The sequence below is a fragment of the Corylus avellana genome, chromosome 11 (genome assembly GCF_965113065.1).
Source record: "Corylus avellana chromosome 11, dhCorAvel1.hap1.2, whole genome shotgun sequence".
Lineage (NCBI taxonomy): Eukaryota > Viridiplantae > Streptophyta > Magnoliopsida > Fagales > Betulaceae > Corylus > Corylus avellana.
This window is the reverse complement of record NC_142500.1, coordinates 19728496-19755364: the sequence shown is the minus strand read 5'-3', so window position 1 is coordinate 19755364 and position 26869 is coordinate 19728496. Positions and strand designations below refer to the sequence as shown.

General features: G+C 35.8%; 3 protein-coding genes across 3 annotated transcripts; 2 read left to right on the top strand and 1 right to left on the bottom strand.

Annotated features, from left to right (window-relative positions):
- Window positions 1–8602: 8602 nt before the first annotated feature.
- LOC132166776 (WAT1-related protein At4g08300-like) lies at window positions 8603–10957 on the top strand. Its single transcript, XM_059577661.2, has 7 exons — window positions 8603–8808; window positions 8916–8978; window positions 9073–9189; window positions 9478–9709; window positions 9818–9976; window positions 10273–10424; window positions 10694–10957. The coding sequence occupies exons 1-7, from the start codon at window positions 8603–8605 to the stop codon at window positions 10842–10844; spliced, it is 1080 nt and encodes a 359-aa protein (XP_059433644.2). The 3' UTR covers window positions 10845–10957.
- A 78-nt stretch (window positions 10958–11035) lies between these two features.
- CDT1A (CDT1-like protein A) lies at window positions 11036–15337 on the bottom strand. Its single transcript, XM_059577660.2, has 7 exons — window positions 14958–15337; window positions 14746–14865; window positions 14108–14342; window positions 12459–13364; window positions 11775–11976; window positions 11607–11697; window positions 11036–11435 (listed from the first exon to the last, which is right to left on the bottom strand). Exons 1-7 carry the CDS (start codon window positions 15278–15280, stop codon window positions 11378–11380), a joined length of 1935 nt encoding a protein of 644 aa, XP_059433643.2. The 5' UTR covers window positions 15281–15337; the 3' UTR covers window positions 11036–11377.
- Window positions 15338–17452: 2115 nt separating this feature from the next.
- APG9 (autophagy 9 (APG9)) lies at window positions 17453–26438 on the top strand. Its single transcript, XM_059575979.2, has 10 exons — window positions 17453–17795; window positions 19939–20591; window positions 20727–21047; window positions 21378–21600; window positions 22806–22985; window positions 23084–23290; window positions 24312–24389; window positions 24477–24547; window positions 24681–24791; window positions 25251–26438. Exons 2-10 carry the CDS (start codon window positions 20011–20013, stop codon window positions 26083–26085), a joined length of 2607 nt encoding a protein of 868 aa, XP_059431962.1. The 5' UTR covers window positions 17453–17795; window positions 19939–20010; the 3' UTR covers window positions 26086–26438.
- Window positions 26439–26869: the final 431 nt, after the last annotated feature.

The following is a 26869-nucleotide window of genomic DNA, read 5'->3' as shown; positions in this document are numbered from 1 at the left end:
GATTTTCATTTTTTTTTAAAATTAAAAAAAAAAAATCGTTTTGAAAATTGGAATTTTACACAAAAGTCAGGGGTATAAACATCATGTAATGTTTAAAATCTGAAGGAAGGGTTCACATTGAGAGTAATTGCAATTTCAGGGGTCCAAAATGAGAGATTTGAAAGTTCAGGGGTTTATAAAATCGAGTGAAAGTTCAGAGGGCCAAAGTGAAGTTCCTCCTAAATATTTTGATGCAACGTAAATACGTAATAATAATATAATTTTTAATACTTTATGAGTGTTTTATATTGTATATTTTTTGTTAATATTGTATACTTTAAGAATAGAAAATAAAAGAGACAAATAAGAAAATTTTATACCAAACAAAGCCTTGCCAATTTGAAGCAATGACGATAGAATATCAACTACGTACCGTACCCCAACTTCTAGTCTCAAGTAAAGTTTTTCCTGCCCTCGTGACAGTGACAAGTCTACTTTCAAAGCCAGCATATCATATCTATCATATCCCACAAGTTGTTCTCAAATAATTCCTATCATTCCTATCCCCTGTTCTATTTTTGTTATATATATATATATGTGTGTGTGTGTGTGTGTGTGAGAGAGAGAGAGAGAGAGAGAGAGACAGTAGTAGCTGTAAAGCCTTCAAAGAACAGGTCCAAATCAGCCAGTGTTCCACATTCAAAGCATCACAATTAAGAAGGCCTTGAGGGCTCTCACTACCAGGAATTGGTGTATGACAATTCAATCTCAGGAGGCACATCCTTAAGCAAGCCTATAGCCAAAGAGGATTCACCACGCCAATTGATTGGAATACACTGAGGGGATTTGCCCCACTGAATATCATTCAAAAGACTAACAGTAGGCAAATACCGCAATCCATTCCCCAAACCACTTACAAGTATTAAGGAAAGGTACTGTAAAGAAGAAGAAAATGAATTTAGTCCTTCTGTAGTCATTGATGAAAAATCAGTTTTAATATCTGTCAGCAAAAACTAAGAAGAAATAGCAACCAACAAAAAACAAAGCAGATCTACCAAAAAATGCACTATAATCAGATGATAATTGCAGTTAAATGATGATCATCCACCATTCACCCCCAAAATTATGTTTAAAATGTGCTATCTCAGTTTAGTTTGGTCAACAACTAAAACTTATATGCCTCACTAGTCGGATGATGAAAAATCTAAGCCATTGAACTTGTGGAAACTTGTTACATAGCACTCAAGAAAAAAGTATGTCTATGTTATAATATAAATTAAATGATTAAATTTATCATTTTTTATTAGCTTAAGTTTTTGAGATAAGTGACTATTTAATATGCTATTAGAGCCAATGTCCTGATTTTGAACCTTGTCTTTGTCATTCACCTTCTATTTCAGTTAAATATTTCAGGCACTGAGTCTCACTTATTAACGGAAAGTTTGAGTCCACAAGTGTGGGAGAAAGTGAGAATATAAATTAAATTATTAAATTTAGTATGTTTTATTAGTTTAAGCTTTTGAGATAAATGGTGATTTAACACTGTACTATTAGCCTGGTACTTGTGATTTTAGCATGGTGTATGTCTATGAGTTGAGATGTGGCCCATTCAGAATTCTGGGAGCATTTGTTGTTATCACTGGTCTATACTTGGCTTAATGAGGCAAAGAAGGTGATCAATATGAAATCAAGTCCCAAGAGAAATATTCTTTGACTAATGATGAGCAAAAGTAACCATTAACCAAAGATACAAATAGAAACTTCAGAAAAAGGGAAGTCCCCTAACAGCATTCTTCTAAAGGGTCCAGAGAAACAAAAAACACAAGCATTACATGGAAGAATAGAATGTATCCTATGACGCTTACCAATGAAAGAGAAAAGAAAGCTATAGGAAGCAGCAAGTGAGCCAAGCTCATGTTTACTAATTTATTTCGGCTTCTGTAAAGGAACAGAACTGGCATTATAAGATCACTAAGGTAAGATGCATCAATTCTACTTTCAAGACTATGCTCTATTTGTAAACCTACCAATGAGTCAGAAGTTAACCTGTGCAGAGACATAAATCAATAGCGTGGATATCCCATTAAAAACAAATAAATGCAACAGACAATTACAATCATCGTGAGATACCTGAAACAGAATGCAAAACTAGTTCTGCTGCTGCTCCTTCAGATGAAGTCCTTGAACTGGAAGAACTGAAGGTTACAGGGAAGTCTTTGATAAGTTTTGAGAAGCGTTCTCTGCTTCATTGCTCCTGAGTTTCTGTGAGGAGCAATTACAGAAAGATCGAGAGAGATGTGATGCTAATGCTGATTATAATTTTTATGTGCTTCAGTTGATGTCTCCCTAGACAATGACAAGTTGGGAGCTCCTGTTCATGTTTGAATTCAGATCTTGCTCTGTTCCTTCTGGAATTTTATCACCCTGAATGCAGGTTTTTTTATACGCCAGATTACTGACCTGTTAGTGCACCAGTTGATATCTTAAGAGGTGGGTATTTTGCTAATGTTTGAATGGACATCTAGCTTTGGATGATTGAATGGTTCGGGCAACATTTCCTTTGGATTTCATCAACCTGAATGCAAAAGAAAAATATTTGAGACTACATGGTATTTAAACAGAACAGGCAATCCAATACATTGTTTAAAACATGGTAGAAATGCTTCGCATTGAACGTACGTCCGAGTGACTGAAGATATATTTTCATCTCATATCCATATTTGTGGTTGCATCTTTGTTATACTGACAGTTACATTTATGATCAACATTTTTTTTTTTGATAAATAATATATATTCAAGCAAAGGGAGTATACAAGAGAGCCCTACTCTGTGGAGAAAAAACTGCATAAATCTAGAAATTCAGAAAAAGGAGAACGAGTTGGAATAGACCAAGCCACTTTCCATGAAAACAACGTTTGTAGCGCCAACTTCTTCAAATGGATCAATTCTCACTCACAGTTGTCAAAGCTTCAAGCATTCCGTTCTCTTCAAATACACCACATCACGCACAATGGTGTTAGCCTCCATATGTGCAATGCAATATGATTTCTCATTTGTCGCCTCAACCTCCCAAGCACTCACTCACCCTACGAGGCATGACCCACACAACCCCAAATTGTTGAAGAAGAATTGCACTCCAAATCTCGGTAGCCACCTTACAATGTAGGAATAAATGGTCGAGAGACACCCCACCATGGTTGCACATGCAACACCATTTAATCACTATAATATTTCTTTTAGGCAAGTTATCCAATGTTAATATTTATGATCAACATTTTTTGCAGAGAGGGAGAGGTCAAAAGCGCCTATAATTAAGTTGGTTTTCAATTAATTGAAAGAGAAACTACAATAGAAACCATAGAAGATTACCCTAATTGAAATTATATCAGCTAGCTCATTATGGTAATGTCTTAAAAAACCAAAATAGGATTCCTAGCAAGTGAAAGCATATAGTTGCTCTAAGACCCATTCTCATCAGGTTCCCACAGTGGCAGATAGAACCTTGTACTAAAGGTTCATGAATAAAAAGCTTTTCACTCATATATAGATCGGACTAGAGCCAATGGTTGAAAAACAAGCATCTCACAGCAAGAATGCCCTTGGGAAAAAGGGAATATGTGCCTACAGTCTTTGTGTTTTATATCAAATAACAGTGCACCTCTCATCCATATGATTGTCCTGCGCAGTTGATTGAACAAAATTCTAGGTCCACATATAACAAAGCAAAAGATTGAAAACTAATATCATACTATAAACATGATATTACATAACAGCATCTACTATACTTACAAAAAAAGAAAAGAAAGTAAAAATAGAAAAATTTATGGTATAATTTGCTTGGTTTGAGTGAAGGTATATAATGACTTTTGAATGTTAAGGGTCCTTTTGGTTTTGCCATCTCCAATTTCAAAACGCAATTTTTAAAAACATAATTAAATAATTATCCATTAAAATTGCAATTTAATCTTTTAAAAACTCACCCTCTTACCTTCTATTTTAAAAGGCAAATTTTCTAGCTTTTCAAATAGGAGTTTTAAAGATGCCAAATGCACTCTAGTTGGGACGGGCAACTTGTATGTCTCGTTCTCACAAACCCATACAAATAGAATTTTACTTGGAAAATGATCCGTTCGACCATTGAACGCCCAGTCCTCGCTTTGAAATTGCCAAAAAAGAAGAGAAAAGAAACAAAAACCAATCAATGAATCAAAGAAAAAGATGATAACCCATTCCCAACAAGCATATCCCTTTCTCTCTCTCAACCCTCATTCACATCATTTAACCGCATTCAAAATTCAAATCCACTGAAATTCAAGAAACCCGAGAAGAGAAAACAGAAAGAACAGTGAGAGAGCAGAGCATAGCGCAAGAACCTGCACATACATGGCAACGCTTTCAGAAGTTCAAGCTGCTGGCGACGAGCCCCACGCGGAGCCCAAGGACGAGCCCAGTTGTCCAACTCTGTCGCCGCAAGACCACCCTGCGAATGCTGCTCAGCCGCCGTTCACCTCGGCGGGGAGACTTGTTTGCTCAGTCACTGATCCCACGTAATTGTTCTTACAATTCTTCTACAATTTGCAATTTTATTACAATTCATTCTTCTACAATTTGCAACTGCCCAGCAACTTAAAAACATTAAATATTAAGTTGTCCACGTCTCAAAAATTATATGAAAAATGCAAAGGGTCAATATTTTCTCGGGATATATTTTTTTCATTCTACAAACCATCTCTTCAGCATCTCCACTCTCTTAACCTCTTTTTTTTTTCTTTTTCTTTCTTTTTTTGAAAAACTCAAAATGGTAAAGTGAAGAGATGGTGGGAAGAAGTTTTATAGAAATCATATTTTCTCCATATTTAGCACATCTTATTTTACAAATTAACTATTAAATTTGTGGACTTAAGTGGCAACTCTTTAGCTCAATGTAAACCATATTTTCTCTCTCTATTTATTGCGCCGTTTTATTTTAAATGAATGTTCAACATCTTTTGTTTTAATATTATGTTAAATCATCATTTATTTCAAAAACTTAATCTTATAAAAAAAATTATATATTTAATCATTTAATTAATTCTAAAGGAGGTAAAATAATGTCACACGTGTTAATTATGATTCTTTCAATGATGACGATGTAGTTCTTCAATGGAGCCTGCATGCCTCATCGTATCACATGCATATATAGTTTTATGCAACGCATTAGAAAAAACTGTTTACTAAAAAAGCAATGCTATGCATCACACTTTTATCTCACTTTGGTGTTGTAACATTAATAATCAACCCTTAAAATAGGACTGATCCAATAACTAAGCAGCAATGCCACATGAAAAAAATAAAATAAAATAATAATAATAATAAAAAAAAAAGGATAAAAGTGTATAGGAGAGCGAACTACTATAGAAATTTATGAAATAGACGACACATTCAAAAACAGAAAAGAGAAAGCTTCAATATGATATTCAACATCTTCACGTTACATAGCAATAGCTAGCTAGTCATATATCACATCCTCTTTTTTTTACCATGCACCAATCATCTCCATACTTTCCAACAAAGAATCCGAATCACCATCTCGAATCAAAGGATGTACACAATCTCGTTTGACAATGTATTTTGGGAAAGCTTTTTGCTTTTTGATAAACAACTCCATATATATATATATATATATATATATATATATAATTTAAAAAAAAATAAAAAAAATAAAAACTATTTTCATATTTATATCACATTAGAACACTTTTTCAACAAAAAAAAACGCCTCTAAAATTTTTTATCAAACGAACCCATGACTTCCTCCCCGATCATCCATTTTTCGCTGCCAATTCTTCTACATGCATGCATAAAATCGAATCAGCACCAACCTTGAGGCCACCTATTTGCAGAATCCCACCTGGGAAACCATCTCCTTTTCTTTGGATTATCCAAACCCAACACAACATTTTCCTTCCATGGGAAGAACTTTAGCTTTGTTAAGAATCCTTTGATCCTGCGGCTTGGCTTGGGGGTGTAATCATGCTTAGACACATGGTCAGCATCATCATGCAAGTAGTTGAAATCATGTCCCTGAGCTGGGAATTTCTCATCACGGCTACGAACTGTGTTGAGCCTCAGGTGCCTTAATTCAAGTGATTCCTTTGGAATGTTTCTTGCCAACAAGGGAGAAGCACCACCCCAGTGATTAGTGCCCAAAGATGGGTGCTGGGGTGTTCTAAATTCCACCACTTCTCTTTGCCTCATTCCGGTCCTCTAGTCTTCAGCCTTCCATTAATTCTTTCTTCTTTTTGTATAATTAGCATCTTCGGTATCTTTTTATTGTAGATATATATGCTGGGAGATAACTACTATGCCCCATTGGATTCTTCTTCAAATTTGTAAGAGACTAAGAATTCACTTAATTAAATTAGCATATAGATAGCGACCACGGATCTACTATTTTGGCCTGGACAACGGGTGATTTATTATGGTATCAAAGCCATTTTATTTAAATATATTGGAGAAACTTCACAAATAACCCCTGAATTATTACGCGACATGAAAAGACCCTCACAAATTTCAAAATCTCTCAATTTCACCTAGCCCCCAAACTTTCAATTTGATGCAACTTATCCTCCTCTGTCAGTTTTTAGATGGTTAAAATTGATGAAATGACCTTTATACCTTTGAAATTTTTATAAAATATTAAATTTAACCTTAATTTCAATTTTATTATATTTTTAAAGAAAAATTTAAGGGTAATTTGGTCTTTTTAGTGGTTTTCGTTAGGGTTTAACGATAAAATTTGACGGATGGGGGTGTTAATTGCAACAAATTGAAAGTTTAGTAAGTGAAATTGAGAAATTTGAGGGGATCTTCTCAAAACGCGTGGTAGTTCAGAAATCCTAAGTGAAGTTATCCCTTCTTTATATTTATTTGTTATGGGACAACTAGGAAGTAAGTGCCTGGCCAATTTTGTCACTTGGAAGGTTACATGGAGTGGCATTTGCAAAGAGACTTGTAGAAGACAAAACATCCCTTCGAATTACTATTTGCAAAGAGACTTGTAGAAGACAAAACAGGGCGATTGCTTCAAGAACTTTGGATGATATAAATGTCAATTTCTGTAGATATGTTCAGATGCCAGCCAAATGGAATATGGAAGGAACAAAGGAATCAATATCACCTAATCGGTTGATTCTGACATCTGATAGCAGTGGTGCACTTCATGTTGGAAATAATTGTTGTTGCACTTCTGCCACTTCATGTTGCAAACAATTGTTGTTTGAAATGGAATGTGGGATATTCGGAAATAAATGAAATTTGACCAGTAAATTAAGCATGTTTTAATCTATTTCTAGACAAAAATTGCCCTACACTTATATAATAAGTTTTGCAATGGAAATATAAAAAATTTATCTTTAGAATAAAATACTGCCCAAATATACTGTACAAATTGCAAATTCTGAACACTATCCCGAGCAAGAAATGTGTAACAACGTAAGAGAAGAAGAAGAAAAAAAAAACGAAAAGAAGTTGTAATTCAAATTTCTAAAAGAGAAATGCTACGAGCACTTGGGAGTGTTCGAAAGTGTTCACTGACTTGAAAGTGTAAATTTAGAAGTGCATGTAACATTTTTGTCTTTCTTAAATCAACATTTTATATAGAATTATAAGAGTAGCTATAGGCCCGTAGCTCATGCATGAAAATGTTAAATGTGACTATGCGACATACGCATGTGAGCGTGTGACTACATGCATTTATCTACTCCAAAAGCTAATTTGGGCTTAATGAAAGATAATTTTTTAGAACATTCATAATGGAAGAGTCAAACTTTTATGTAAAATGACTCTTCAAAACTTTTCAATACAGACAAAGTGAAATAAACAAAAGAATGGAAAGTTGAAAATTTGAGAAAATGAAGAAAAAAAAAAAAAAACTTATTTTATTGAAATAATTTAACAGTACTTCAACTGTACATTTTTTACGGTTGTATTCCAATTTCTGTGTGTTTGTGTGACTCTCTTTACTCATAATGCGAGAGAATGATTCATTAAGGCATTCTCATATACCCAACATGAAGGAATAATCTGATTCTCGTCAACAGTTGTCCAACTCGAATGGTGGCTTGCGTAGGCCACGAGGAAAATATTTTCCAATTTGCTATAGTGAATTTCGTGTTGAAATTTGTTAGACTCTTTAACCTTAACCCGTTAATTTTGTGTTGGGTTTATAGGTTGTGTAAAAAATTGTCAACCTTAAATGTCGCATGTTGAGTTCAAGTCGTGTCGAGACATAAGTATAAAATTGTGAAACTGTTAATTTCGTGTTGGATTCATGTTGAGTTTACTGGTTATGTCAAAAATTGTCGGTCCTACTAAACTGTATATGTCTTAATTGCATCGATAGGCATAACACCTACTGTCTCTGTTCCGTCCATAATTTGGGCAGTTCTTCAAGTCAGTTGTCATCTGACTCATCTATTTAGCATGGAATTTCTTTCAAGAATATGATACTATCAACATGCGAGCGTATGATGGGGGTAAAGAATACTCAATGTACACAACATCCGTCCATGAGTATATATAGATGCCTTCTATGCCTTAACTATAAGGAAATAAGGGGAGACTAAAAGGTAGACTAGCAGCCATGGCACCCGTAGGAGGTGAATTGAGGGTGATCTACAAGAGATTTAAGCCACACCTTCTCATGGTTCTGACTCACATGGCTTATACATTTTTGTACCTCATCACAGACATTTCCTTCAACCATGGGATGAATGCTCATGTATTTGTAACCTACCGTCATGCTTTGGGGGGTTTAGTGATATTTCCTTTCGCCTATTTTCTTGAGAGGTACAGAATCTATATATATATATATGCAGATCATACACTTCCTGACAAACAATGTTTTATAACATTCAAAGGGTTTCACCATTTGATTTTCATTTTCTTTCCTGCAGAAAAGTAAGGCCAAAGATGACAGTAGCCTTGTTTTTGGAGATTTTTGTGCTTTCTCTAGTAGGGTAGGTAGTCAAGCATTTCTCTTCAATAGAACATGGAAGAAATTTAGAGATAGAGCAGAAGAACTTACAGTTTCTGTTTCTTTTTCAAAAACAGGGTTGGCTTAACCCTTAACATGTACTTTGCAAGCTTGAAATACACCTCTCCAACCTTTGTCACATCCGTGGTGAACACCGTTCCATCCTTGACTTTTGTAATTGCCGTTGCACTCAGGTGGGGCTTAAAGCTTTATGAATGTTATAACAGTTTACGGACGGCCGGACGGACCGGTGATAAAGCTCCTGCAAAACAGAGAAAAAGTCATTGGAGTCCGTCCACCGAAGTGTACGTTCTCGGTCTCATGAGGGACCGACAGACTCCAGTGACTTCTTTCTCTGTTTTGCAGAAACTCCATCACCAATCCGGCCGTCCGAAAACTGTTTAAACAATGAACATCTATCTCTTCACTCATTGAACAACTGGGGGACTTGATGATCTCCTTTTAATGTGTACTTTATGTAGGATGGAGAGTCTTGATGTTAGGCACCCTCGTGGGATAGCCAAAGTGCTGGGAACCTTGACATGCTTGGCAGGGGTGATAGTCATAGCTTTGTATGAAGGAGCTGAACTTCAAAGTTGGAAGGGTGCTCCGATCCACATAATCAGAAGTAATTATGCTCATGAGAACTGGATCAAAGGACCAATTCTAGCTGTTGCAAGTTCCATATCATGGTCTATATGGTACGTTATGCAGGTAAATAACTCTTCAAAGCGCCCTCTCACATGCCTCAATTGAAAATCTCTTTTTTTTTTTTTTTTCTGGGAAATAAAAAATGATAGTGAATATATTTGAACTGCGTAGGGAATTACAATGAAGAAGTATCCTGCGCCACTGTCACTAACTACATGGATAAACTTTGTCGGTGGAGCACAATCAGCCGTCTTTACTGTACTCATACAACACAAACCAGCAGCATGGTCCATTCCATTCAACATTGAGTTTTGGAACATCGTATATGCTGTAAGTAGAATACGAACGAATTTCGAATTTCAACTTATTAATTGGTTCTAAGAGTCCGTTTGCCCCATAATTTTGTTGGCTAAAATTGCATTTTTAAACAAAATCGTAAAAAGTGTTCCGATTGAAAGTATGTTTTAGAAAGATAACGGTTTGAGAACATAAAAAAAAAAAATTCATGTTTTCAAATACAGACAATGGTGTTTCAAAAATAATATCCTTCTAAATCCTACGTTTTGAAACCGCCAAACCAAACAGAGACTAAATGACGTTATTACTTTTTGTATGATAAATGGCAGGGAATTGTATGCTCAGGTTTGATAATCTTCGTTCAACTATGGTGTACGGTACAAAAAGGTCCAGTTTTTGTGACCATATTTAATCCCTTCGGAACTGTGTTGGTAGGACTTCAAGCATACTTCCTTCTTGGCGAAAGGATGCACATGGGCAGGTATAATCACCAAGGTCTCTGCCCACTTTAGGAGAAACACTCACACAAACATAGATCGGGATCCCTTACAACCTCCAAACACCTTTTCAGACAGGTGGATCACCTGTTCGTGTAGCCCTTTGAGAGGCTTTCACAATTGCAAGAGATCCCGATCCTACACACGTTTCTATGGTCTCTAACCCTTTATTTTTAATTTTTAATTTAATTTAATTTATTTTATTTTATTTTTTCTAATACATGGTCTCTAACTTGATATGTGGAACATTCAGAATTGTGGGAGCAGTCATCATCATCCTCGGTTTATACTTGGTGTTATGGGGCAAAGAAGGTGACCAATATGACATCAAATCCCGAGAGAAATCTTTTTTGTCTAATGATGAGCCGAAGGAACCCAAGATACCAAGAGAAGAAGTCCCCTAAAGGTTTTTTTTCACCCAGAAAAGAAGGCCTATAGGTCTCCGAGAGAAAAATATAAAACTTAAATGTATCCTTTGATGCATACAAATGGAAGGGAAAAAGAAAGCTCTTTTCTTCTTCTTCTTCTTCTTTTCTGAGCTTCCAAGATTAAGCTTTGTGCAAGTGAACTAATGGGTCAAAAGTTAAACCATTGCTGAGACAAAAATCCATAGGATGGATATCCCATAAAAAAACAAATAGTTGATGCTGATTCACTGCTTACAAGATTACATGATTGATGCTGCTTTCGCATTCAATGAAATAAAGCCATAAAGTCAAGCTTTTTACTAATCTTGCTATGTAATTAATATACCTGACAAAAGGCTTCATCATAACCACCTGAGTCGGCTTCCAAAATCTACTCCTTTATGAGCATCAGTTAATATGGAAGAATTAGGCTAAAAACATTTACAAATAGCCCATCATAAAGAAAAAATTGTAGACCATCCCCAACATGCTTCTTTACAGTAATCACCTAGAACATTGCGCACTCAAGCTCACTTGGCTTCTTCAAGCCGTGCCCGTATTGACTCAGGACTTGATGCTTTATTTATACTGCAAAAAAGATAATTACATCAGACAATTTGAAGTTTGTTTCATTCCATGAAAAGAATATATTATGATTTTTTTTTTCTGCAAGACAGATAATTTGAATGTCTATTATTTCTTCCAAGCACCACCGCAATGGATTCAAACACAACCATACTATATATTAACAAGGCTCACCGGAAGAGTGAATCTCCTCCAGATAGCAACTTTTCTGAAATCCAGTCTGGAACTAGTTCTAGCAATAGATTCAGCTGCTCTAAAACCTCTCCTGCGAACAGAAATCAAGAGTATGAGCAAAAACTTCCAGAGAAATGGAAAACATATCTACAGAGTACAGAGGCTTACTTCTGTCAACAATGTCACATTGGCTTGCAATTATCTTGTGCATAAGCTCCTCTTTTGTGATAACAGACTGCTTAATAGACTGGAATAAGAAGTGAATCATGTTAAAGAGCTTAGGCAGACTAGCAATCATTTGTCGCCTCCTCTTTGCTTGTGAGATTGCTGGATCTCGCTCCTCTATTGCCTTCCTCTCTTTCTCTCTTAACTGCAACAAGCAAACAATTGTTACTTCTCAATTTTAATCATGGGGTCAGAATAGTTAAAAGTCTCCATGTCTTCGTCTTTGACAAGATGTTATGATATGTGCATCAATTCCATGGTCTGAACCAACTGGGGTTGTGTAAATAAGAAGAGAGGGGTTGGATGCAGGAATGGTTGAGTTGAAATACATTATTCTTTGTGCATAGGTAAAATTTCGCATGCGGTCTTATACACCTCATTCTTTATCTAGTTTACATTATTGCCACAGCAATAGCATGCAAACATTATGCATAAGAAATTGATATCCTATTCCTTGTTTAATTCCCTTTGAAGCAAAGAGGAAGCAAAAATAAATTTATTGCAGTCAAATAACACTAAAAGGACAACCCAAAAAAAAAAAAAACACTGATTGTATACTGATTTAGATATAACTTAGAAGCATGCTCAGTTAAGGAGGAAAGCATAAGGAATTGTGATGGGGCTTACCGATTGCAGAAGATTCTCGGGAAGAATATCAAATATATCATTATCAACTGAAACACCTCCCGTGCCATCTATTTCATCCACAATGTTTTCATTCTTTATGGGAGTGTCAAACTTTAACGACCTGGAACGGGGTGGACGCCTAGCTAACTTGTTTGGGGAGCTAGTAGAATCATCCTCTGGGCTCATATAACATCTCTTTGGTGGATGCAATGCTGGTGTCACATTCATCAGCCTAGCTGGAGTGGAAGCAGGTTTTGCAGGTTTTGCAGGAGAAGAATTGATCTTAGCAATTTCTGTGGGAGAACCATTTTCACTATTCATGGCATCTAACTTTTTGCTTGGGGTTGCAGGTGGGCAAGATGGTGGGAAACAAGCAGGAGAAGCACAAAATGCTACATGCTTTCCATTGCTGGTTGGTTCAAATGACAAATTTGCTGGGAAAGGAGCAGCAGCAGCAGAAATGGTTTCCTCTTTGGATGAACTCTTGTTAATGAGTGACTCTTGAACTGGGAGATCTGAAGGTTGGAGGGAAGTCTTCGATAAGCTTTGAGAAGCACTCTCTGCTTCATTGCTCCTGACTTTCTGTGAGAAGCACTTACGGAAAGATGGAGGGAGAAGTGATGCTACTGCAGGTTGCTGATTTTTTGGTGCTTCAGTTGATGTAGGCCTAGGCAATGACAAGCTGGGAGCTTTATTTATGTTTGAATTCAGATTTTGATCTATTCCTTCTGGAATTTCGTCACCCCGAATGCAGGTTTCTGATTCTCCAGATTGCTGAGCTACTAGTGCACCAATTGATGTCTTAACCGGAAATGATGAGGTGGGTATTTTGCCCATGTTTGAACGGACATCAAGTTTTGGACGATTGAATGGTTCGGGCAATGCTTCCTCTGGAATTTCATCAACCTAAAAGCAGAAGAAATATATTTTAGACTACATGGTATTGGAACAAAACAATCCAAAAACTTCGTTTAATATATACTACAACTGCTTCACATTAAACATAAATCAGGGCGACTGAGATATATCTTTAAGCGGTACTAAATATAACACTGACAGTAACATCTATGGTCAAACAATTGTAGCAAGTGAGAGGTTGGAAGCGCCTGTACTGTAAAGATGATTTTTCAATCAATTGAAAATAAGACAAGAATAGCAACCATAGAATATTACCCTAATTGAAATGATCTTGGCTAGGTCATTATGGTATGATCTTCAAACCCAAAAAAAGATTCCTAACAAGTAAAAACATAGATTTGCCTTAAGTCCCATTCTTATTTGGTTGCCGCGGTGGAAGATAGAACCTTTTACCAAAGTTTATAAAGAAAGAGCTTCTTGCTCGTATATAGATAGGAATAGAGACAACAGTTGAAACACAAGCATCTCAGTACAAGAATGCCCTTGGGAAAAAGGGAATATGTGCCGACAGTTTTTGTCTGTCGTATCAAATATCACTGCATTTCTCATTCCATATCATACTGTCCTTTGCAGTTGGTAAAGAAGACATGACAACTAGACCATCAGTAAAATGCAATGTCAAGCAACTGATTGAAAAACTACTACCTTATGTGATTGCAGACAATGGCGGGTAACTACGCACAAATATAGGATAACCCATGTAATATACAAAAAGAATTGATAAGGCATACCTCAGGATGGGATTTTGAAAAATCCACAAGCCGCGCATGGAAGACCTTCCTCAAATGCATGTTCCCACTTTCAGATTTCAACTTCCCATCATTTTCTATCGCATTGATATTGATAGAAACATGTAGATCTGGCTTCATGCAACTTGTCCGCTCGTCAAACACAAGTATCCTCTTTATCTCAATTGCTTCGCGTAAAATAAACTTCAACTGAGCCAAGTGACTATGTGAAAACCTCCTAAAACGTTAAAAGAAAGAACTATAACCATAAGATTCATTAACCTCGAAAGCCAAAGACTAAACATATATAAGGCTCTGTTTGGCGACTATTGGGTCTCTGAAGGAGAAAAAAAAAAATCGTCAATTGCTTAAGAAATTATGTTCCTTAGCATTTTTGAAGTCTCTTCTACTTTCGCTCCTTCTTTCCCATATCCAAACAGAGTCTAAATAAATCAAATTACTAGAAAAGATTCTATTTTCTCAACAACCAAGCAGAGGATATCAGCAATAAGACTCTAAATCGCACTTTCTAACCAGAAAACGACATTGAGAAATCCATACCAATTAAAGCAAGATACCTACTCCACACAAACAGAGAGAAAAAAGACCCAGACAATTTTAAATAAAACAAATAAAAATACCTATCAGTTAAAGATTCGATTTTCGGGCAAATATTCGTGAAAGTCGGCGTCGAACCCTTCAACCGCAACAACCGAATCGAACTATCCAAGCTATCAAAAAACTCACCAAGAATCTCATACCTGCCCATTTAACCACAAAGAACCCCCAATAATTAACCAAATCAGTTTACTTAAAATCAAAACTAGAATTAAACAAAACTCAAATCTCTCACTTTTCCGGTAGCTTTACAGGCTCTCCGGCGGTTTTCTTGGGTTTACGGGCCGGGCTCTCGTCGGGCCAGGATTCGATCTGCCTTCTGGCAGAATTGGGCCGGCCCGACTTACCCGGCGATCGCTCATGGAGGCTCTCAGCCACCTTTCGGACATCATTGATCGAGAGCGCGACGCCACGGTTGCGCGAGCGGCCGCGGCGGGGGAGCTGTGCGAGCTTCTCTGGGGTTTTGGTGCTCAATTGGTTAGGGCCAGGGTTTTGGGAGTGGAAAAGGGCCTTCTTGGAGGTCTTGGAGGGGATTAAAGAGGTTTCTGACGCGTTCATTTGGTACTCAGAAAATACGACGGAGAGTTTTGGGTGAGAATTTCTCGGAAGAAGAAGGAGTGAGTGTATATTTAGGGTTTTTTTGGCGCGAACATGAGATGGTGATGGTGTGCCCGCTTGCCACGTGGGATTCCCGCCAAAAAGACCCGTTGGTTCCCGCAATTTTGATGGGGTCTGTTTGGGAAGTGGGTTAGTGTAAAACTAGAGGTTTGCTTGGAGGGACAAGTTATCGCAAAGCCCAAAAAAAAAAGAAAAAAAAAAAGAAGGAAACTAGTATAATTCATTTATGATTGAAGCAACTATAAGATATGGATAGCAAATCCAAAAGAATATATATATATTGTGTGTCTTTAGCCTAGAGATCAAATCCATAGACCATAGTACAATGTCTTTTTTTACCAAGTTTTTCGCCTTCCACAATAACTTGAAATTTGGAATTTTATTCATGGCTATGAAATGGTTTATAAATAGTTTCTTTTTTCATATGATCAGTTTTTTTTATTGTTGTTAGAACTATTATAAGTTTTATAATAAGTTTATTATAAATTAACATGATTGTTTATGGTGGTGTCAAATATAAGATAGTACACCTATCATATTGTGTGCTACCTTCACCAAATGGACAAAACTTTCTTTTAATTAAGGTTGGATTCTCAAAGAAAATTCTTACAATTCAATTTATTAAGTTAATATATATCTTTAAACATATACTTTTAATAAAAACAACACGTGATTCTCACATAATGAAAACTGTTTTTTTTTATTGGGCGTGAAATAAAAGAGTAACACTAATATTTAAGATTATATATTAGCATAAATGAAATACTACCATTAATAATCATTTCATATACGATAATATTGCTTGTTATGAGCGACCCTTTTTTTATGTGTCTGACATAGAAAACTACGCTCAGTAACACAGCACGCTATGTCAGTATGAAATTAGTAATTTAACCATTTCTAGTGCATGTTTGGCAACAAGTTTTTTCATCTTTTTTTCGTCCCTCTAAAAAAAATCAAACTTATTTATTCATATTAATAAAACAAATTTCTTCACTTTTCTCTCATAAAAAATTCAAGACTTCTTTCACTGTTATATAATATCAATTAATTTTTCTTTTTATTTCAGAAAAAAAAAGGGCTTTTCCAAACATAGTCTTTTATCATTTTTTAATTTTTCAGTCCGAAGGTGAGGTCCATGGACAGTGGATTGGAGTAGGATCTGTAATCATGGGCCGAAAGCAGGACCCAACTGTCTCATCCACCAAAACCCAAATTCCTTATCACATGGGCTTAGAAAATCCCAAAGCCCATTTTCCATCTCAGTTTCCTAGATATACAGAAAAGGGATTCTCTCTTTAAAAAAAAAAAAAAAAGGGGGGGGTGGGGATTCTTATCAGTTAAGTAAATAATAATTTGCTCACAAGAAAAAGTAAAGAACAATGGGAGGAAAATTTTTAATTAAGTCTATTAAATTAACATGTATTTAAACACATAAAATTGGAAAAAAAAAAAATATGTGAAAAGCATATGCCCTAAAGTAATTTAATAAACTGAACTTGAAAAAAATAAATTCTAACCTAATTTCCAAATATAAATCATAATGTATAAAATTCTCAACCTCAGCTAAACTTTATGCACCACACATTGTTGTAAGTTTATTGTTGGATTTTGATCTTCTACATTATTAATTATTTTTAATAAATTAATAAATATACATAACATGTTACGGAACTGAATTTTCCAGGTTTTATAAAAACAAAAAACTAACAAACATATGAAAATAGGATAATATGATTTTGGTTTGACCAGAAAACCTTAATTTAAGGGAGTAATTCTAGGAGTTTATCTTGTTTCACTCTTGTGTCTTTCAAAAAATGAGATAATTTTTAAAATTATCATTTGATTAAAATTTAATAGTAATTAATCACAAGTCTAATAGTAATTTTAAGAGTCACGTTATTATTGAAAAAATAAAAAAATACACAAGAGTGACTTATAACGTTATTCAATTTCATATAGAAAAAAAAAAAATTACTCAATTTAAAATATTTTTTCAGTTCTAACCTAACCGTTGAGCAAAAACCAAAAAGCAATAGTAAAACAAAAACAAGAAAAAAAAGGGATAAAACTTAAGGAATGAAAAATGGTCTTGTGAGTATTTTCCTAAATTCACGTCTCCTTGTTGAGAGATAAAACGAGAAACCCAAACAAAAGACCAAAGCCCCTTCTGAGTCCTACAAAGATTATAGAATTCAAGAAAATTCCTCTTTCTTCCACGCAACCAAACTCTCTCTCTCTCTCTGCCTCTTCGGTTTCTCCTCTCTTCAATCAATTCCTTGTTTCTTCGGCTTCTGAAATTAACCTCAAACCCTCTCGTACAAACCTCTGAAATTCTTTCATTCCGGCGGTTTTTTTGCACCAAATTGTTTACTGGGTACCTATTGAATTCATTGAATTTCATGTATTTCGGGCTCTCTTAGTTTGATTACTCCTATTCTCTGGTGGGTTGCAGGTAATATTGTTTTCTGCTTGAATTTAGTGATATTAGTTGTATTTTTTTTTATATATATATATATATATATTTAATCTAATTTTTTTAGTTTATTGATGGAAGTTCTTTACGTTATTATAATCAACATGGGCATATCCGTTTGACTTCTAGTTATGAAAACTAGCTCCTCTTAAGCTAATTGTGCTTAAAAGTGTCAAGGGAACAATTGTATAGTTTATATTGGTATTTCTCGTAGGAAATTTGTAAATCTGATAGTTTCTGATGATTACCCAGTTGGGAATTTTCATACAAATTTTGCTTCGGACTTGTGGGTATTTATTTATCTGCTAAAAGATTATCTGGGTGCTACTTCTTTTTTCATGTCTGGCTTGGGTTCTTAGGTTCGTGACTGTGCTGCAGAGGCTCTGTGTGCATTGGATGTTCTGCGAAAGGGATCACTGAGCCATTCCGTTGTTTAGTTTATGTCAACTGATTAGTGGATACGAACATTTACTTTCTATAATTTATTTTGTCCACACAAAATTTTGGCAAAGTATGGTGTGGTGGTGTGTTTTAGCCCATTTTGTTAATCTAGTCGTGCATTTTTGACGTGCTAGTTACACATTTTTTGACAAACTAGTTATGCATTTTTGACACAAAGAATGCATTTTTACTAGTTACACATTCTGTAGTCATACTATCAAAAGGATGTATCATGTGCCTAGGGGTTTTGACAAACTGAAGAAGATTCGGTCTGGATGTTTGGTGCAATTTGAACTGATAATGAAGATGAATGCAGATGGCGCTGATTCTTATGTGCAGTCATGGTCATACCGTATGTGACTGCATTCCTTCTGAACTGGTTTTGGAATTTGAGTTAAATGTACATTAATTCTTATGTCATTATTACCCTTTTTTCTTTAAATTCTCATTGACCATTTTTATTGATAAGATAAAATAAATGAGATTCTCTTCATTTTTCTTGTAAAATGTCTTTTTCCCACCTTGAGAATTTGTTACTAGAAAACCTAATTCAGGGTATGACATGAATTTGATCTTCGAAGCATTTCTAGCCGATTGAGTTGGACTGCTGATAGACAAATACCATTTAAAGTATGATAATATGGTTCTCTCTCTCTCTCTTCTCCCACCCCAGTCATCCTTACCGCTACTCTACAAAACCATACATGAGCTGAATATCAAAAACTTATTAAACGAAATCCTATTTTTTTAGAATGCTCAGCGCTCTCAGGAGTACTTAACTATATATCTCCTAGTCATGATAAACAAATTTGCCCTTGATTTTACAACATTATATTGTTACAATTGCAGGGTTGGTAGAGGAAATCCAAATTGTTATTGCGGCACTGAAGAAGATTCGATTGAATTTTGGACTTCCATTTTTTTTTTGTCAAAGATTGCTACAATTTTTTTTATCTAATCTTTGACCAAGATTACTACAATTAATGGAAAGGTACATGAAGAATGGCATTTGTTTCGGCATTACTTTCCCTTTTCATACCTTTTAGATATGGAGCAAAGACGCTTTATGAGTTTAGGTATCTAAGGCTTGCCATATGTTAGACTTTTTATAGGTTGTCACCTATTAGGTAGTATTCGTAAGGTTGCTTTGTTGTATCCAAATTCCCCTCCCTCAATATGGTGATATTTAAAGATGGTTTCTTCTTGCTTCTATTCAGTTGTATAATGACTCACTCAAAAGAAAAATTACAGTCAGACCATTTGGGGTCATTCGATCCATTATATTCTTCCCTACAATCTCCCCTTCCTCTTTCTACCATGTAATTAAATTATGTCTTATGCAGATGAAAAAGAAAACTGCAGTATTCCAGTACTTATATTTTCCAAGCTAAAATAACAAGTACCGGGCTAATGGTATAGACATGCTTCTTTTTCTTGAGTGCTGTGAAGCATATTTCCACAAGTTCAATGGCTTAGATTTTTCACATAATCTTGGGGGCAATGTTGTCATCCAATTATGGTGGATGATAATCAGTTGAATTGCAGTTATCATTTGATTGTAGTGCATTTTTTTGGTAGATCTGCTTTTTTTCTTTTTCTTAGTTTTTGCAGACAGGTATTAAAACTGATTTTTCATGAATGACTACAGAAGGGGCTAATTTCATTTTCTTCTTCTTTACAGCTCCTTTCCTTCCTACTTGTAAGTGGTTTGGGGAATGGACTGGTTGCATTTGCCTACTGTTAGTCTTTGTGAATGATGTTCAGTGGGCCAAAGAGTGCAAACCTCCTCAGTGTATTCCAATCGAAATGGCGTGGTGAATCATCTTTGACTACAGGCTTGCTTAAAGATGTGTCTCCTGAGATTGAATTGTCGGACTACGGAAGGGTACCACCAAGTCCTGGTAGTGAGAGCCCTTCGGGACTTCTTAATGGTGATACCTTGAATGTGGAACCAATTGCTGATTTGGACCTATTCTTTGAAAGGCTTTACAGCTACTACTGTGAGAAAGGGCTTTGGTGCATCATTATACAGTGGATAGTTGAGGTTCTAAGCCTGGGCTTCACAATTTGTTTCTCAGGATTTTTCTTATTATTTGTTGACTGGAATGGTCTTCGTAATGCAAAGTGTGGGATGGATGCGGTTGAATCTGGAATTAAGCCTTGTGATCTTGCTAAGGATGCTCTTCATCGGCACCCATTAACTCCCCTAACACTTACCAAAGCTATTATTGTTGGATATTTAGTGATATTTTCCTTTTATTGGATCTTTTGTTTTTTGAGGTTTTTTGCTCAATTAAAGGACACTTTGGGGATTCGTCACTTTTATTACAACAGGTAAGCTGTGAATAAGCTTATCTATATAAACTTTGATTGTGTTGAAGGCAATATTTTCTCTTCTGGTCAAAGTTCTTATGTTTTAGTAATATTTCATCATTAAATAACAATGAGCAAGGTTATTATGTACTGCAGTCTCCATGTTACGGACAATGAAATTCAAACAATGCCATGGGCAACAATTCTTGAGAAGGTTGTTCAGCTGCAAAGTTCACAACAACTATGTGTGGTTAAGGATCTTTCTGCTCATGATGTTGTAATGCGATTGATGCGCAAGGAAAACTACTTGATTGGAATGGTCAACAAGGGGGTTCTTGCATTCCCAATCTCTCAGTGGATCCCCGGTGTTGGGCCGACGGTCAAATTTGGCACACATGGAGCACAACATCGTCTGATACTGACAAAGACCCTTGAGTGGACCTTAAATTGGTGCATACTGCAGAGCATGTTTGATCGGTATGTTGAAATTTAAATGAATAACCATTATATTTAGTGTCTTGGGCATATATTTACATGGAAGGTGTATAATCATGATCTGTAATTACATATTCAGCATGTTCACTTTTATTCTCTTCTACAGTGTGTGTAAGAAAGTGTATTCCCCTTTGTTTGGGAATTGTTACAAATTTTCTTTTTTTGGTTATTATTGGAAAATAATGATGCGTGATGCATTAATTTCAAGAATTTGCTAAAATAATGATGCATGATGCAGAACTTGCATTAATGCTTATGCATGCTTTCCGTGATCTGTAATGATTTTCTGATTTGACTGTGCTCTTTCTGCAGAAACTTCTGTGTTAGAAGGGAATTTATATCTAATCCAACAACCTTAAAGAAAAGGCTTATGGTAGTTGGGCTTGCAATGCTGCTTCTTTCACCGTTTCTTGTCATATTCATGCTGGTGTATCTCTTCCTGAGGCATGCCGAGCAATTCTATAATCATCCAAGTACTGCATCATCTCGAAGGTGGTCAACTTTGTCAAAATGGATCTTTAGGGAATATAATGAGGTAATTATTATTTTTATTGCTATTTTATTAAGTTCATCCAAGTTTCTTCCCAGATGAATGACCATAGTATCTTTATCCTTTTACCAATTAAAATAATGCTATAATGTTGGGGAATGATTGGTGATTCACATGATAAAGGATTAACTACAAAACACCTCTCTGTAATTAGTGATTTATACTTTATCTCCATGGCTTTCAAAGGGTTACACTAAACCTCCTTGCAGTTTGCCTCCTTGTGGTCTGGATTAAATTGAAACATTTTAATGAACTTATGAAATTATGTCACATCATCTATTTTGCACCCTAATTGCACACTGCCCTTTTTCCTTTTTGTCTATCCCCAATTGCTGTGGCATTGTGTGGAGTGTACATAAGCAAGACTGCCTTTACACCTTGCCCTTCCCAACCCAAATCTCCAACAGGGTGTCAAATATGTTGTTGCATCACTTGATTGGTTCACCAAAGTGCAAATTAGTCATGGTGGTAAGGTGTCATAAGATTATCATAGGGAGGTAAATCGGCACCCAATGATACTACTTGAATAATACTGCAGCTTCATTGTTAATTTGCAAGAATATTTACAAAGAAACTTCTTAAAAAAAGTTAACTTCTAATGCCTAAGACTTGGTGTCAGATAGTTGAACACAGATGTGGGTCACATTGACTATGGTAAAAATAAATAATAAAATAATAATTAAAAAAAAAAAAGAAAGAAAGAAGAAGATAGAATGGAGGCGTGATTGGAATTAATTTGAGAACAACTGATATGTAGTTCATGAATTGGTACTTGTTGCATTTCTGTTAATTAATTGTTTTGTTTTTCTTCAATGAATGAGCTATACATCAGTTTACATGAATGAGCTATACATTCTTTTAATTAATTGTTTTGTTTTTCTTCAATGAATGAGCTATACATCAGTTTAGTAAGCATCTGTTAGTAAAAGATTTAGTACCCCTACCATTTCGCTTGCTAATAATAAGTTAAACCTAGCCCCTCCTCCATTTTAGAAGTTAGGTTCCTCCTCTTGTTTTGCTTTCTCGCATTTTCTTCTTTGCTTTCTGGCAGTTTCCTCCATCTTATCTTAGAATAAGCTAAACCTGTTTTTAGGTGGTTATCATTTGTAACATCTGATGTTAGTATTTTACATGTATTTCTTTTTGTTTATGCTTTAGCTATAAGAGTATTATCCTTTTCTGTATAACAGGTGGACCATTTGTTCAAGCACCGGATCAATAGCAGTGTAGAGCATGCTTCTAATTATATCAAGCAATTCCCGTCTCCTATTATTTCTATTATAGCAAAGTTCATCTCCTTCGTATCTGGGGGCTTTGCTGCTATCCTAATCATCATTGCATTTCTGGAGGAGTCGCTGCTAGAGGGCCATGTACTTGAATTCTTACATGTTTTGTTTTAATGGCATATCACACCTTGTATATATTGTTTATAGATGCTATTTTTTTTCATTATTTTCAAACCATGCAGATATTTGGTCGCAACTTGTTTTGGTATGCTGCTGTTTTTGGAACTATAACAGCTATAAGCCGGGCTGCTATTACAGATGAGCTTCTAGTCCTTGATCCTGAGGGAGCAATGTCTATGGTGGTCCAACATACACATTATATGCCAAAGAGGTGGCGTGGCAAAGAAAATACTGAGATGGTCTGCATCGAGTTTCAAACCCTATTTCAGGTACTTGAGTGGTTTTCATGTTTTCACTGAAGTAGAGCTGGCATGAGTGGTTGAGCAAGAAAGTTCTAGAAACTTCTTTTTAGTTTTAATTAGAAAAGAGTACATTAGTTGAACTATGAGAATTGATATCTAGCAGTCCTAGTTAAATCCAAATAGACACAAGGCAGAGTGCTGGGAGATATTAATTGTTTACATGGACTTTGATATGGTTTCAGGTTAGCTACATACTCAATTGTTGGATTCAGTTGTGTTGATACATTTTCTCTCCCTGGTAGCCATTCCCTTACCATGGGATTTTGTGTCAATATGGGTATAGCAGGGTGAAGCGGTGTCAGTTGGGTATTAGTCTGAATTTGCTTGCATCTATTAGCTCTGTCCCCTCCCCCATTCCTTATGCTTGGGTCAGTTTGAGTAATTGCGAGCTTGGTTCATATAAACATTTTGTGAACTGATTTTGCTTGAAAGTTTGGCAAATTTTTTCTGAGGGCCATATCTTCATCCTTCTTATTGTACGGGTTATTGGTGGTACCGACCATGAATAGTCAATCTTTTCTCTGGTTGGGAATACGTATAACTCTGGGCTTAGTACGTCAACGTTTTATCCCGTTTTCTTTGGCATGGACTGGTAATTTATCTAATTGCATTTGCATTTAGAATTGCAGAGTTGTTGCATTGAGAAAGCATCCTGCATAGAATGGTATTAAATAGTTGTATGCATCACATTGTAGATAGGATCATGAATCATGGGACTTGTGCATAATCTTCTTTGTTGTATATTGTCGTAAGTGTCCACATCTCCACTATGGTATGCTGCTGTCTTTTCTAGGGGTGCATTTTCATGCAGTATTTTGCTTACTTTTTTCTTCTTAGGCAGTTTGATTCCTGGATGGGTTAGAGAAATATTTCTGGGCTTCACTTGGGCAAATTGACGATAATATATATTTTTTTTCATCCATGATAGACAAGGTTTTAACTATTTTTATGCTCATGAGATTTTTTTTTTTTTTCCCCTCCGATGCAGTATACTGGAATGATGCTACTTGAGGAGATGGCCTCAATTTTCCTCACTCCGTATTTACTTATATTTGTTGTCCCAAAGGTTGTTTACTTTTTCAATAGACAATAATATTCTTCCACACCATAAATGCTAGTTTTTGAACTGACATGTCCTATTTCTATTTTGCAGCGTGTGGATGACATTTTGCAGTTCATTGCAGATTCTACAGTGAATATTGAAGGTGTTGGTCATGTCTGCAGGTTAGTCTTCCTTCTTTGTTCTAATTCTCCTTTCTGGTGCCGCCATGACTTGACTTTAGTGGCCTTTTTTGACATGTTTTCTTAACATTGACAATATTTTCATTTCTTCTTTACTCTCTTGATCTTTTGGCAGCTTTAGTGTCTTTGACTTTCAAAAGCATGGCAATAGCAATTATGGTTCACCACACAGTGCTCCTCGCATTGAAAGGAGTTCTCAGGGGAAAATGGAGAAATCATTTTTGAGGTATGATCGTAGCTATATTTCTTGTAGGATTGATATAATTGAGGTCATGAAGCCTTACCTTCTGTAACATTTGATTTGGAAAAATTCCTAGAATATTCTCTGCGCAGTTTCAATCTCCTATCTTTTGATTTTTTTTTTTTTCTTTCTTTTTCAACTATTAAAATAAATGCCAACAAGGCTGGAAGCACCAGTGCTGCTGCAACTGCCAGTCCTTTAGTCTCTATCTTCAATTCCTTATCCTGCTTAATTGTCTACCAGAGAAACTGGAATTTCATGTCTATGATTATTTGGGTTTCCACTGTATGAGTTTCAAATGCATTATCATTTTATATTAGAAATTGAAAATTAGCAGCAGTGATTTCCAATATGCTATTTGTGAAGTTGTAGCTACCATAGTGCTTTCAATTAATTATTTCCTTCACTGCTTCTCAATTTTCAATCTTTCTATTTTGGTTGCAGCTTTCAGAGTAGCTATCCTTCATGGGAACCAAACACTCAGGGAAAGCAGTTTATATCAAATCTTAGGACTTTCAGGGAGCAAAATCTGCAAGGTCAGGGAACTAGACAGGCATATTCTCCTTCTAGAATGTGGCAAGGGAGCCCCACTTTTAGAGGCTGTGGAGACCGACGCAACGTTTTCTCAAGGGAGCTTACACATAATAATGTTGGGACTGGCTATCACTTGGGTTCTCTCTGGCTAATTGATGCAGATCAAAAGAATCACCCTTATCTTCTTGATTGGTATTATATGTCACAACCTAACCGCACGACTGGTTACTCGAGAGACGGTGCACTGCAACCTTCTGTAGCAACTGAGCAACGTCCTGGAGATTACTGGACACCATCCAACTTGACACAAAATGAACCGAAGTGTGAAGAATACTGGGGTGACCATTATGATCAGGATCGAACACAATCCCATCTGGGGGCTTCTACATCAACTCGTTTCTTCCGGGATAGTGTACTAAGGCATCATGATTCTAGCAATTTGCCAAACCCAACCAGAAGCCATTGGTGGGCTAGAAGTGGCCCAGATGGTGCCCAGCTCCAGACAAGTTTTAAGGAGCCTCCTGATTTCAATCGCCAAAGTTCAGACAATTATAATGATAATTTTTCAGATAAAATCTCAGAGGACCAAGAACAACACTTGGACTGGAGAAATGACTTCCACTTATCCCGAACCACTTACATGGACGACTTAGAGGCCGGAGAGTTGAATCTTCATTTCGATGATATATATAGCAGACCTCCAGAAACTCCCAGAATAAATCCTGAGGCTACAAGCTTCGGCTGATCAGGCAATTGGAATGCACATGGGTTTCCAGTACTCTAATTGTGATATCTGTTCTGTGTATAAAGGAAACTGTGTATTCTTTTTGTATATAAATTCATTACGGGGTTAGTTTCTCAATAGGCTTCAAGCTTGATCTGGAAGGTGACCCAGGTCCAGATTCCCCAGAGGCATTCTGAAAATTTAAAAACTAGAAACAAATACAAGACAAGTTATCGACCGCATTGGTTTATATCTTAAACTGCTTTTGCTTTAAGGATGTGGAAAGTGGCCGACATTGTCTTGGGCATTTTAGAACAAGTTGATGTTTGTCCATTTGCTTTGTGAATTCACAAGGAAAATTTGGTTTCTACTAAGAGTGTTGTACCTGATTGTGAAGATATTGATGTTTGAGGATTACCTGGCTTGCAAAAATGCGATTCGGCTTGGAACCGCGACTTGATACGTGTTCTTTGTGTCCTGTTATGGAACACGTCTCAATATTGTGCACGGATAAAACTTTTTTTATTTTTTATTTTTTTTTAAGTATTATTTAGGATGGAAATATTAGTCCTTTTTATTTGATAGCTAAAAGAGACATGATAGTCCTTGTCAATTAAGTTCTTTAATTTGGATGTACACTTCAAATTCATATTCTATCTTAGATCGACTTTATAAAAATTAAATTTGTACATATCATGTCTTATTCTTTTTTCTCACTGGTAAAGTCCTTAACATGAGGCTTTAGAAAGTATTATCAATGCTTTTAATAAGGTTACAATATTTCATTATAATTGCCTTGTGCCCA